Consider the following 12,390-nt stretch of genomic DNA (forward strand, 5'->3'; position numbering starts at 1 on the left):
CCCCACAGGAGTTGTGGACGGGAGAGCCTCCAAATCTGGAACACTTGAGGGTGTTTGGATGTGCTGCATTTGCACACCAATCTGAAGGGAAACTTGAGCCCAGGGCTGTCAAGTGTGTGATGTTAGGGTATCCTGAGGGTGTGAAGGGCTATAGGTTATGGGTTTTAGGGGTCCAAGGCATTAAGATTATTAACAGCAGGAATGTAGTCTTTAATGAATCTGAGATGCCATGTCTAAAATAGAAAACCGAAGAAACTAACAAATCTGAAACTGAGAAGAGTATTCAGACTGAGGTGAAGCTGACTAGGCTAAATTCACCTACACCTGGGAATGACGAAAATGACCCTATACATCATGAAAATGAAAATGAAATTGAAATTGAACCTGAACCTGAACCTGAACCTGAAGAGGTGACTAAACTTCAAGATAACATTGAACCAGTTGAAGTTGAACATTTTAATGATCAGCCACCTAATCAAAATTATCAGCTTACTAGGGATCGGGGGAGGAGGCAAATCAGGCCAAATCCTAGATATGAATCCCTAAACTTGACTGATTTTGCCTTGGTTTCAGGTGAAGCCCTTGAACAGATAGAACCTGCTAGTTATGAAGAAGCTGTTAATGGAAAATGTTCTGAAAGTTGGCTAAAAGCTATGCGGGAAGAAATGGAATCTCTAATGGAGAATAAAACTTGGAAGTTAGTTAACAAACCTAAGGATCATAGGATAGTTCAATGTAAGTGGATTTACAAATTGAAAGAAGGAAATAATCCTAGTGATCCTCCTAAGTAAAGGCCAGATTAGTGGTGAAAGGGTTCACTCAAAGGGAGGGGGTTGATTACAATGAGATATTCTCTCCTGTGATAAAGTACAAAACAATCAGACTGGTTCTTGCATTGGTTGTTCAGTACAACTGGGAACTGGAACAACTAGATGTCAAGACTGCTTTCCTACATGGGGAATTGGAAGAAGATATTTACATGAGTCAACCTCAAGGTTTTGAGGTGAAAGGTAAAACTAACTGTGTGTGCAAATTAGAAAGATCTCTGTAAGGGCTTAAACAAAGCCCTAGACAGTGGTACATAATGTTCGATACCTATGTACTGAAAATAGGTTTTAAAAGGAGTGAATATGATGCATGCATGTACTATAATGATAGTAAGGAGGGCTGTGAGGTCTACTTGTTGCTGTATGTAGATGACATGCTTCTAGCAGTTTCTTTTAGCTCAACTTCTTTATCATTTTGATTGGTAACTCCCCAATGGAATCGTGTCTAACGAGTTAGACATAACTGAAGTTGAAGGAAAAGCTGTGTCAAGAAAAAATAACCTTAACTTGACTGCCACATCATATGATTGGGAGTGCTAAGAAGATTTTGGGGATGGTTATAAAGAGAGATCGGGCTGAAAATAGACTAGTCATTTCCCAAGAAGCCTATCTAAACAAAGTCATAACCAAATTTGGTATGAATGGATCAAAATCTGGCAGTCCATTTCAAGGTTAGGATATTTGAATGGCTTGAACTTTAGATTTCTTGCAATGTATTTGTCCATTTTTCCCAATCATTTGGAAAAGCACTTAGTTCGTTGTTGAAATGACTTGAAGTGGAACGAGAAACTTTTGTCACCATTTTCATGCAATTCTGGAATCTAAAGTTGAGCATCAGAGCATCCGAAGCAGTATTGTAAGAATTTGACACTCTTGAAGAGCTTTCAAAAACCACTATAGTATAGAGGGAAGTCCTCTGTGAATGTTCTCAAAACATTAATACCTGGAAGGAAAAAGAATTATTGCAATGATCCCTTCGATGTGAGAATTAGTATCTTACAGTGAAAGAAAGTATAATTCTCAACTTTCAGTTGGTAAATTTCAATTTTAACTACACATTTCATAATTTTTTTTTTCAATCAAAATCTATCAAATGTTTTGTCGCACCTGCCCTAACTATTTTATGTAATTGTAGCGATGTGTATTAAGACATGGTACAATGAGTTAAGCATGATTAAGAAAGAGCAACTATAGTAAAAAAATAATTAGTATACTTTCTCCTTCATTTTTATCTTGACTTTGTACAATCAATGATCGTGAACTAAGGCTATGTTTGATACCAAATGAATTCCATGGAACTAGGAAAAATTCAAACATTTTCCACCTTTGTAGTGTTTGATAGGAAATATTTGTCATGGAAAACATTTTCTACCATTCCGTGCCACCTAGACATTTTCTAGGTTTTGGATATATGGTGAGAATTCATTTTCAAGGCCACTGTAGTAATTTTTTTTTCATTTTTTTTTTTGTTGACAATGGAAACAAATTCTAAGAATTATTGTAAAAAAATATTTCCTTTTAATTGATAATTTTCATGTAAAATAAAGCCCAACGAACACCAATAGATAGATTATTTTCTTGATTTTTTTTGTTGGGAATGGAAACAAATTTCATCCCCAATACCAAAAAATTCTTCCATTTAATTGATAATTTTAATAAAAAATAAAGCCAAACGAACATCCAAAAATACTTTTATTTCAACATTTTTCATCTAAAAAATTATACTAATCAAACACAATAATTTACAATTTTCAGGAAAACAATTTATGTGTAATTCAATTATCTGAAATTCGTTTTTTCCACCCAAATTACATCTTTACAATCAAACGGATCCTAAAGGTCAATATTATACTAGGTTGCAAGAGAACTTCAAAAATATTAGCATTTCCATTTCAGACACATTTGGAAGGTTGAATTTTTGTAGAAATTTTAAAAAATGACCATGAAAATCCCCAAAATTAATATAGTTCGAAACCTTGAAAAATCCTNTTTCATAGACTTGCTGGATATGAATATTTTCTGTAGGTTGAATTCAGAAAATGGGATGAGTTGATGCTTATAAAGCAGTGTTTCACCGCTACACAGAAAGCTGTCCGACAACCCCTGGGAAAGTTTTAATCCTTCGCCTTTGCCTGTGCCTCGGCGTCTCCTTATCCCTTCAGATAAGGATAAACAACAAAGATGGTACTAAAAATGTGCTTATTTCGGTGTGAAAGCTTACTTTCATTTTGTATTGCCAGAGTATTATTTTCAACATTGTAAAGTATTCACATCAGAAAGTAAAACTTTTATTTAATTTACACTTTAGCTACAGTACTAGAGACAGATTAAATTTTCCCATTGTTAGGTTATTTGGTGGAGGTTAAGAATGCAATTTTTATTTTGAGTAATGGATAAATACTTTGATATAGAAGTAATATAGCACGTTAGAAATTAAGTTTGACATGCCAAACACATTATATGATAATTGTCGATGATTTAGACTTTTCAAATACTAATAAATGCGTGGGTATATAAACCGTAATACCATTATTGGAATGCCCTCGTGCTCCGATGACTTTGAGAAATGGGCGGGGAACTCTCCATTTTTCCTTCAGTGTAAACATAGTACCTTGTAGTGAGAGAGAGTATAATTGTGACTGACAGGTGAAAAATTACCTTTTACCATTCTCTACATAGATTCTCACCTTGCCTCTCTTGACTCCAAGATCTTCGTACATATCTTTATTTAAAATCGTCAGGTATGGATGAGGATGTATATCCTTATGGCCCTAGAAAAAAGTAGTGACTCGGCCTTGATAGTGTTTGAAGGTTCCACCAAATATTGTAGTGGGATGTTGCTCAACCTCGATCAAGTTAGGAAGTCCAAGCCTAATGGAGATTACTTGAGGGATGATATGTTACAAGGGTGTCAACCCTCGACCGCGTGGGGAGATGTAAGCTCTTGAGAGTCCTTGATTGTGTTGATAAGCTTCATGTCTCTATCTAGCATATATATGAAAATGTAATAGTGGTAACGATGGTTTTGAATGCAGTTAAAAGTCATTATGAAAAACCAACAACCTGATGATTCTAGGAAAAAAGATTAAAACAAGATCAATAATCAATTATTTTTTTTAAACGATTTCAAGAGTGTGTATATCAGTCAAAAGATAACTTGATGCTTTTTCTCATGCCCAATGATCTCTCAATACAAACCGATAAGTGTATTACACTTATTCGGTGTCTAAAATAGCAATATTTGATAGTTTTTTTGACAAATGATATCCTAATTTATTGTATTTTATATTTAATAGGCAAAACTCTATTAATGACAAAGGAATTGAAAGAAAGAAGCAAAAGTTGGTGAGAAAATTGCAAAATCCAAAGCACGAGGATTAAATTGGCCATTGAATGAAAGTTGAGGGATCAAATTCTGTACTTTGAAAATTGAGGACTTGGAAAAAAAATTATTAATGAACCTCAAATTAAGAGTTGGAATTGGAATGAAATCCAATTAATTGGCTAGCAATTAAAGTCCTACAAAAGAAAGACTCCAACTGGGACAAAAACATTGGTGGCTGACTTGGATATTTTTTTAACCCAAAAAGACGCATACATAGGGAATTAGAATCCTTTGGAGTTTGGAGTGAAACATAGGGCTGTCTACTGTTGAATCATATTATATATACACACAAATTGGCGGCTGAGGTTTACAAAGAAAAGGGTAGAATTGAAGAGTAGCCGATTGCCGAATTGAATATATATTGACATAGAAAACGGGAAAGAAAAAGGGCAGCTTTGCATGGTCAAACATTGTGGCTGTTATTATATATATACAAACACATAAACTGAGGCAACTGGGAGAGTCAAAAATTGAGGCTGGATTATATACATATGTGCAGAAAACAATGAAGAAGAAAAAGGCGACGGATTCACTTTGGAAAAAAAATTTAATCACGTTTCGTCAAATTTTGGTGATGTCTTTTAACTTTTACGTATTTAATTCGATATTTTACACACTATTATATTACTTGTTCATAATTCCGTTCATTTGCGGGAAATCAAACAATCAAGTTTTTTGCGCCGTTTTTCGGGGACTACTGTATTTAATTAGTTTTAGCTTTAATTTGAATTTTTGTATTTCTTATTTATTTAGTTTCATTTATTACAAAAATATTACAATCTCGTATGAGAAGTTTGAGAACTGGTGATCTTGCTTAATTTGATCCGGAGATCGAACGAATATTCAACTTTCAAAGAAGACAATAGTTGGAAGCACACCAAAAAAGAAAGAAGGAGAAATGACAAACGAAAATTCGAATCAAATAGCCATTCGGGGCTAATCCGGGAATTGCACAAGCGAACATAGATGCAGTAAATGAAAATGCAAGGCTCATTGGCAAGTATATGGTATCATCTGTTGTAAAAAGCTGTCTAGCATCGTATATTCGACATTTATTCCACTTGAGGAATGATGTTATCAACATGCTCCAAAATGAGCTATAGTTCTTTGGGAGAGCTACGGAGAATCACAATGTTCATATATCAAGATTTCTGGACATGTATGCAACTATCGAAGTAATCAGACTGAGGCTCTTCCCATACACATTGAGAAACTCGACAAGGGAATGATTAGACATTTGTCCACCCTAGAGCATCACTACATGGAACCAATTACGTCAGAAATTCCTTAGCAAATATTTCCCGTCGAAAAGGATTGCAAAGCTAAATGATGAGATTACTACTTTTCAATAATTGGACTCAAAAGGATTGCTCTGCCAATGCCCACAACACGGGTTGCAGAAGTGACTTCAGGTGTAGTACTTTTATATTGGTCTGAATCCGATTGGCAAGGATAATTTTTTTTTTTTTTTTTTTTTTTTTTTTTTTTTTTTTTTAAAAAAAAAAAAAAAAAAAAAAAAAACCGCTGACCAGGTCTACCAAATCATGGAAGATTTGGCATTCACCAATGTACTTTGGCCTACTGAAAAGACGAGTGGAAAGAAAGCTGTTGGGGGTATTTGAAGTTGATTCTTTGACAACAATTTCAATGCAATTGGCATCGTTGGCAAAGAAGGTAGATCAGATGAGCGTAGCCCAAATAGTAGGACCAAAATGCAAATATTGTGGAGGGAGCCCCGAGAGTATTGATTGTAATGTATGATCTCCTTTTTTTAGACAATAGAAGATGTTAACTACACTCAGAATTTCAAAGGTAACAACACAATCCAAATCAAAACACCTATTACACAGGCTAGCGAAATCACCCAGGATTTCAATGGAATAATAATCATGGAGCTCAGATCGTGCCACCCGAATTTCAGCAAAATGAGAAGAAGTCTTCACTAGAAGAACTTGTGACTAAGTTAGTAAAAATATCCACTCAACATGATAAGAGTGCAAAATATCATAATTTTCCCCCTTAATTATTCCATTCGTGTTATTATTTGATACAAAAATGCACTCATTATACTTATACTTTGATTCATGTAGCATTTTGGTAGAAAAGTTGAAATTTAGAAGAAAAGAGCAAAAAATGACCAAAATGGAAGAAAGTGTAAGTTCAGAGATCAAGTTGAAAATAATCCATAATGAGATGGGCGATGGTATGATGATTCAAGAAATCTAGGAGTCAATTGGGTATAATTTGAAGTCAAAAGAAGTGAAATATGACCAAAACATCTTCACAAATCAATTCCCAATTGAAAAAGTTACGCATTGATTTTCAGCCTTATATTGGAACCTATTTTTGACATGTAAAACGATCTATCTAGAAGATTGTGTCTGAATCAAAGTTGTAGCCCTTTGAGTTATCTTTCCATCAACTTTCAGTTGGTAAATTTCAATTTTAACTACACATTTCATAATTTTTTTTTCCAATCAAAATCTATCAAATGTTTTGTCGCACCTGCCCTAACTATTTTATGTAATTGTAGCAATGTGTATTAAGACATGGTACAATGAGTTAAGCATGATTAAGAAAGAGCAACTATAGTAAAAAAATAATTAGTATACTTTCTCCTTCATTTTTATCTTGACTTTGTACAATCAATGATCGTGAACTAAGGCTATGTTTGATACCAAATGAATTCCATGGAACTAGGAAAAATTCAAACATTTTCCACCTTTGTAGTGTTTGATAGGAAATATTTGTCATGGAAAACATTTTCTACCATTCCGTGCCACCTAGACATTTTCTAGGTTTTGGATATATGGTGAGAATTCATTTTCAAGGCCACTGTAGTAATTTTTTTTTTCATTTTTTTTTGTTGACAATGGAAACAAATTCTAAGAATTATTGTAAAAAAATATTTCCTTTTAATTGATAATTTTCATGTAAAATAAAGCCCAACGAACACCAATAGATAGATTATTTTCTTGATTTTTTTTGTTGGGAATGGAAACAAATTTCATCCCCAATACCAAAAAATTCTTCCATTTAATTGATAATTTTAATAAAAAATAAAGCCAAACGAACATCCAAAAATACTTTTATTTCAACATTTTTCATGTAAAAAATTATACTAATCAAACACAATAATTTACAATTTTCAGGAAAACAATTTATGTGTAATTCAATTCTCTGAAATTCGTTTTTTCCACCCAAATTACATCTTTACAATCAAACGGATCCTAAAGGTCAATATTATACTAGGTTGCAAGAGAACTTCAAAAATATTAGCATTTCCATTTCAGACACATTTGGAAGGTTGAATTTTTGTAGAAATTTTAAAAAATGACCATGAAAATCCCCAAAATTAATATAGTTCGAAACCTTGAAAAATCCTAATAAAAAGTATTAGAAAACTTTTGACCAAATTATTTGAAAATTTAGATTAAGAATCGTATCTTTAAGACTTTCCTTTCCGTGTAACTTAGCTATTTAGTCATGGATCCTTATTTATCCATGTCACCAACACCTTTGTCAAGATAATTAATCATGCTTAGCTCTTATATTATATTGAAAAAAGTCATAAATCAAATATTTCTTTATTCAAAAAAAAAAAAAAAGAAAAGGGAAGAAGAAGAAGAAGGCGGTGTGGCGACGTTTTAGGAGGCGCGTGGCTATAATATCCTACTGATCTCCCTTTCCAACACAAACAGGGAGAGTGCATTGCCTTTTTCATATTCCCAAATTAACCTCTACCTGATATAAATTTACAAATTTATTAAATAAACAAACCCTAGATTACAAAATTAAATTTCAGAAAATCGTGAATTAGAGAACGTCAAATATTAAAAAAAAAACTTGGAAAAAATCCTGCGAGATTAAAGTATTCCTTGAATTGCAACAGAAGGTAAGTGATCTCAGTTTTAGGGTTTTGATTCTCGGGGCTTTAAAGCCGAAATTTGATTTTTAAGTTTCGTTGTTTTAATTGGGGATTTTGTAATTAATGTATTTGTTGGATATTCATTTGATTATTGCATTGATTGATGCAATTTTAAACATTTTAAGGTTACTTTTACGTTTTTGCTTAGTATTTCACATTTTAGTTTTTGCTGATTATCTGTTGAGTAAACATGGTTTAAAAGATATTTGCAAGAATCATGATTGTGTGATTAGAATATTTAAATAGTCACTTATGGTTATAAATGCATTTGATGAATTACTGCTTTAAAATAATTTAATTTGAAGTAGTTTTGTATCAGAAAGTCATGGTGAAAAAAAAAAAATTTAATTACCGGAATAAATGAAGGTCTTATGTTTTTTTCTTATTTTTCTTGCAGTATCTTGGATATTTTAGATTTATGCTTGTGAGACAAGTTCTTAAAAATTAGATGATATTTTTAAATGAATAATGCTACGTAGCAATGATCACGCTTGATAAGTTCAAATAAATGAATCATTTGACCTTGGATTTAACAGAATCTATCATGTAATATTTTACAGTTACCACCTAGGTTGACGCTTGGCACCAGTAATTCTAAATAGCATTACTCTTATTGTTTCTTTCTTTCATTATATGGATTAAAGATTTGAGGTTTGATATGATGTGATTCAATAGTTCATGAAAAAGAAAATCATTTTTTTATTCTTGATATTTGTATGTGTCAACGATGAGATGCAGATTAAAAGTTTTGCTTACTTTTTGTTCGTTTCAGACCTGTCTTTCTGTTTTAATGTTTAGTTCTTGATTCATATCCTGTAACATGACATTTTAATATTGGTTTTGACAGATTCTTATTGCGTGTGTACATTATCACCTATAATGAAGTTCAAAATATTGAGTAACGTGGAGGTTATGAACAAAAGGGATACTCCAGTCTCGTGGCGTAATGCCAAGATACTATCTGTTGATGGCCATACTTATACTGTGCAATATGATTGTTATCCTGGGACGGAAAGTGAACTAGCTGTGGAACGGGTATCAAGGAAGTTTATGAGGCCACGTCCACCTCCGTTGCTACGTATAGAGAATTGTGTAGCTGGGGATGTTTTGGAGGTATTTCATGGTATTTCTTGGAAGCTTGCCACAATTTTGAAGGTTTTGCATGGATGCCAGTATTTGGTGAGGCTACTTGGGTGCTCCCAGGAATTAATCGTCAAAAGAACCAACATTAGGATGAGACAGAGATGGCATGATGATAAACGGATTGTAATGCCAAAGGTACTTTTACTTCATATACTTGATTGATCCAGTTTTTCCATATTTGCTTTACATTGTGACAGTCTCATCCCGTTACGGAAGCTGATTGCTTATATGATTCTTCTGTCTTTTCTGCATGACACCTTGTGCTCATGTTCTTACCCAATTGTTTCTGTGAAATTTCAGTGTTTGTGGGCCTCTGATTTGAAGGGAATGCTTTTGGCTTCTCATCTCAACTGAGGACTGCCAGCTTATTATTATTATTATTGAATTAATGTCCTGTCAATAAGATACCAATTCTAAATGCAAGAATAGCATCTGATAACTGCTTTTTTTTTTACCCAATTATTCGTGTTATCCTTCTTCTATAGAATTCTTTTATTGCTTATAGGCAGTGCAACTTTTTTATTTGCAGTCCATATCTTTTCAAGGAAATGGAGAGTGGAGATTTTTAGATTCAGATATATTGATAAATCTGAATAGTTCTCAGCTTTGCATTCTCTGACTGATATGCTATCTCTTCCTGTTTGCAGGATTCCAGAGGATGCAAGGATGAGAAGGCTAAAAAGCTATCAATTTCAAACTGTGATCAACAATTTAATGCAAAGGCTAAAAGTCAAACACAAAGAGATTGCTTGATCACTCAGAATGATTCTAAATTTAGGGAATCTCCTTTAGTCTCTTTGAGGTCCTCGAAGAGGATGCCTCCCTACTACTCGTCTATCATTGAAGTGCATAATGGACATGCCCAGAAAATAAGAGCAATTGAGAAAGATGATAGGAGGCATAGAGTGGTTGCTTTCTCCGAACTTGAAAAGGTAGATGCTGTTGCATACCCAAGAGAAATTCTGGGTGAAAAATACATGCATGCATCCTTTAAAAATAGATTAAATGAATTTAATCAAATGGAGAAAGCCGAACAAAATATTCTTCTTGGCTGTTCTAAAGTTAGAAGCTCAGAATCTAGTCATTCTGACAGTGATGCTTGTTCTGTTGGTAGTTGTAGTGTTAATGATCAGAATCCAAACAACTGTGCTAGTCATTTTATACCACTCTTTCGCCAAGTGTCAGGTACCGTTTGTAGTGGTGCAGAGTCTTGTTCTGATCCCGTCGAGGTAAAAAATTGTCCGCTTCCTCCAAAAGAGGAAGTAGAAGCTAGTATCCATTGCTTAGAGTTGCATGCTTATCGCTGCACTCTGGAAGCATTGTATGCATCTGGTCCCTTAAGTTGGGAACAAGAAGCTTTGTTGACAAATCTTCGTATTACACTCCATATATCGAATGATGAACATTTGATGGAGCTGAAGTACCTGATTTCTTCTAAAACTGGTACCCTTGCTGGATAATAGTTGTTAAAACTTCTATTTTTTGCATTTTTAGTAGGACTGAGTCCCATTTTATTCTGGTTCAAAATTGTAATAAAGATCACACTGTGAAACTGTGAGAATCTATATAAGTCCGTATCAATTAATTCATGTAGACCAATTTTCGAGATATGGATGTATACCTTCCCGCTTTGGATTTCTTTGCCTAATGTGTTGTTTTGTTATTTCTACTGTAAAAGGCATATTTAGTTTCTTTTCACTACATAAGAACTATTTTTTGGGGTCGAAAGCATTATGTATAACTTTTTCAGGTTCAAGATGTTCATGTAATAAAACCTATAAGGCATCCACAAAGTTAAATATTTTTATTTCAAAGAGGTTTCTGCTTAAACTGTAATGGAGTTTCTGGCCTGAAAACTATTTGTATTGAGCTTTGACTGGTAAACAACTATTTAGATGTCGATATTGATTCTTAGTTAACTAACTAATGTGAGTTTGATTTCCTCCATACACTTCTGGCAGCTTGTTAAGTTCCATTGAGGATTTTATTCATCAATCTTCAATCCCGGCATTTCCAGGGCCACAGGCAATCATCATTTGCTTTCAAAGGCTTAAAGATGATGCCAGGGTTTGCCGTCTCTCTTGTGGCATAAACTACTGGGCAATACAGTCCATGGTATCATTATTTAATTCATGCAAATGTATTATTTAATTCTAGGTTCGCCAGGATTTGCCAACATTTCTTTCTTCTCGAGGGAGAAGCATAGCTGAACATTATTTATTTTTTAGTTACATTTTGATATGCAAGCATTTTTCCTTTTGTTTGGAATTTTAGATAAATGAATGCATGTATGTATCTGAAGATGATGGTGTTGAAGGAAGTGGATATTCATTATCTTTACAAAATTTAGGAACTTAATTGTGTGGATGTTTATCATATTTCCAAATATAGAGGTATAAATTTTATGTCTTCACTGTGAGTATTATTATGTTTATGTTTACAAACAGTAGTAGACTTTCCAAATTTGTCAATTTATTTGGTGAATTGTAGTATTCTACATTGCTAAGATGCCTCTTGTCAAAAGTTAGTAAGTTTTTATGCAAGCCGGATGCAACTTCAAGATTATGCTTATTTTTTTCATAGACTTGCTGGATATGAATATTTTCTGTAGGTTGAATTCAGAAAATGGGATGAGTTGATGCTTATAAAGCAGTGTTTTACCGCTACACAGAAAGCTGTCCGACAACCCCTGGGAAAGTTTTAATCCTTCGCCTTTGGCTGTGCCTCGGCGTCTCCTTATCCCTTCAGATAAGGATAAACAACAAAGATGGTACTAAAAATGTGCTTATTTCGGTGTGAAAGCTTACTTTCATTTTGTATTGCCAGAGTATTATTTTCAACATTGTAAAGTATTCACATCAGAAAGTAAAACTTTTATTTAATTTACACTTTAGCTACAGTACTTTAGACAGATTAAATTTTCCCATTGTTAGGTTATTTGGTGGAGGTTAAGAATGCAATTTTTATTTTGAGTAATGGATAAATACTTTGATATAGAAGTAATATAGCACGTTAGAAATTAAGTTTGACATGCCAAACACATTATATAATAATTGTCGATGATTTAGACTTTTCAAATACTAATAAATGCGTGGGTATATAAACCG

At 33.5% G+C, this 12,390-nt stretch overlaps 1 protein-coding gene across 5 annotated transcripts; it reads left to right on the top strand.

The window, feature by feature from the left end:
- Window positions 1–7,834: 7,834 nt before the first annotated feature.
- LOC111377244 lies at window positions 7,835–12,169 on the top strand. 5 transcript variants are annotated; one of them, XR_002699684.1, is made up of 5 exons: window positions 7,841–8,107; window positions 8,988–9,418; window positions 9,931–10,215; window positions 11,245–11,398; window positions 11,895–12,169. XR_002699684.1 is itself a non-coding variant. In XM_023000308.1 (4 exons), exons 2-4 carry the CDS (start codon window positions 9,020–9,022, stop codon window positions 11,985–11,987), a joined length of 777 nt encoding a protein of 258 aa, XP_022856076.1. In that variant the 5' UTR covers window positions 7,839–8,107; window positions 8,988–9,019; the 3' UTR covers window positions 11,988–12,169. The 5 variants fall into 5 exon arrangements, 3 of the variants coding, with proteins under 3 accessions (XP_022856075.1, XP_022856076.1, XP_022856077.1); XR_002699683.1 differs by having other exon boundaries at window positions 7,835–8,107; window positions 9,931–11,398; XM_023000308.1 differs by lacking the exon at window positions 11,245–11,398 and having other exon boundaries at window positions 7,839–8,107.
- The last annotated feature ends 221 nt before the right edge of the window (window positions 12,170–12,390 follow it).

This window comes from Olea europaea, unplaced genomic scaffold (genome assembly GCF_002742605.1).
Source record: "Olea europaea var. sylvestris unplaced genomic scaffold, O_europaea_v1 scaffold1630, whole genome shotgun sequence".
NCBI classification, from domain to species: Eukaryota; Viridiplantae; Streptophyta; class Magnoliopsida; order Lamiales; family Oleaceae; genus Olea; species Olea europaea.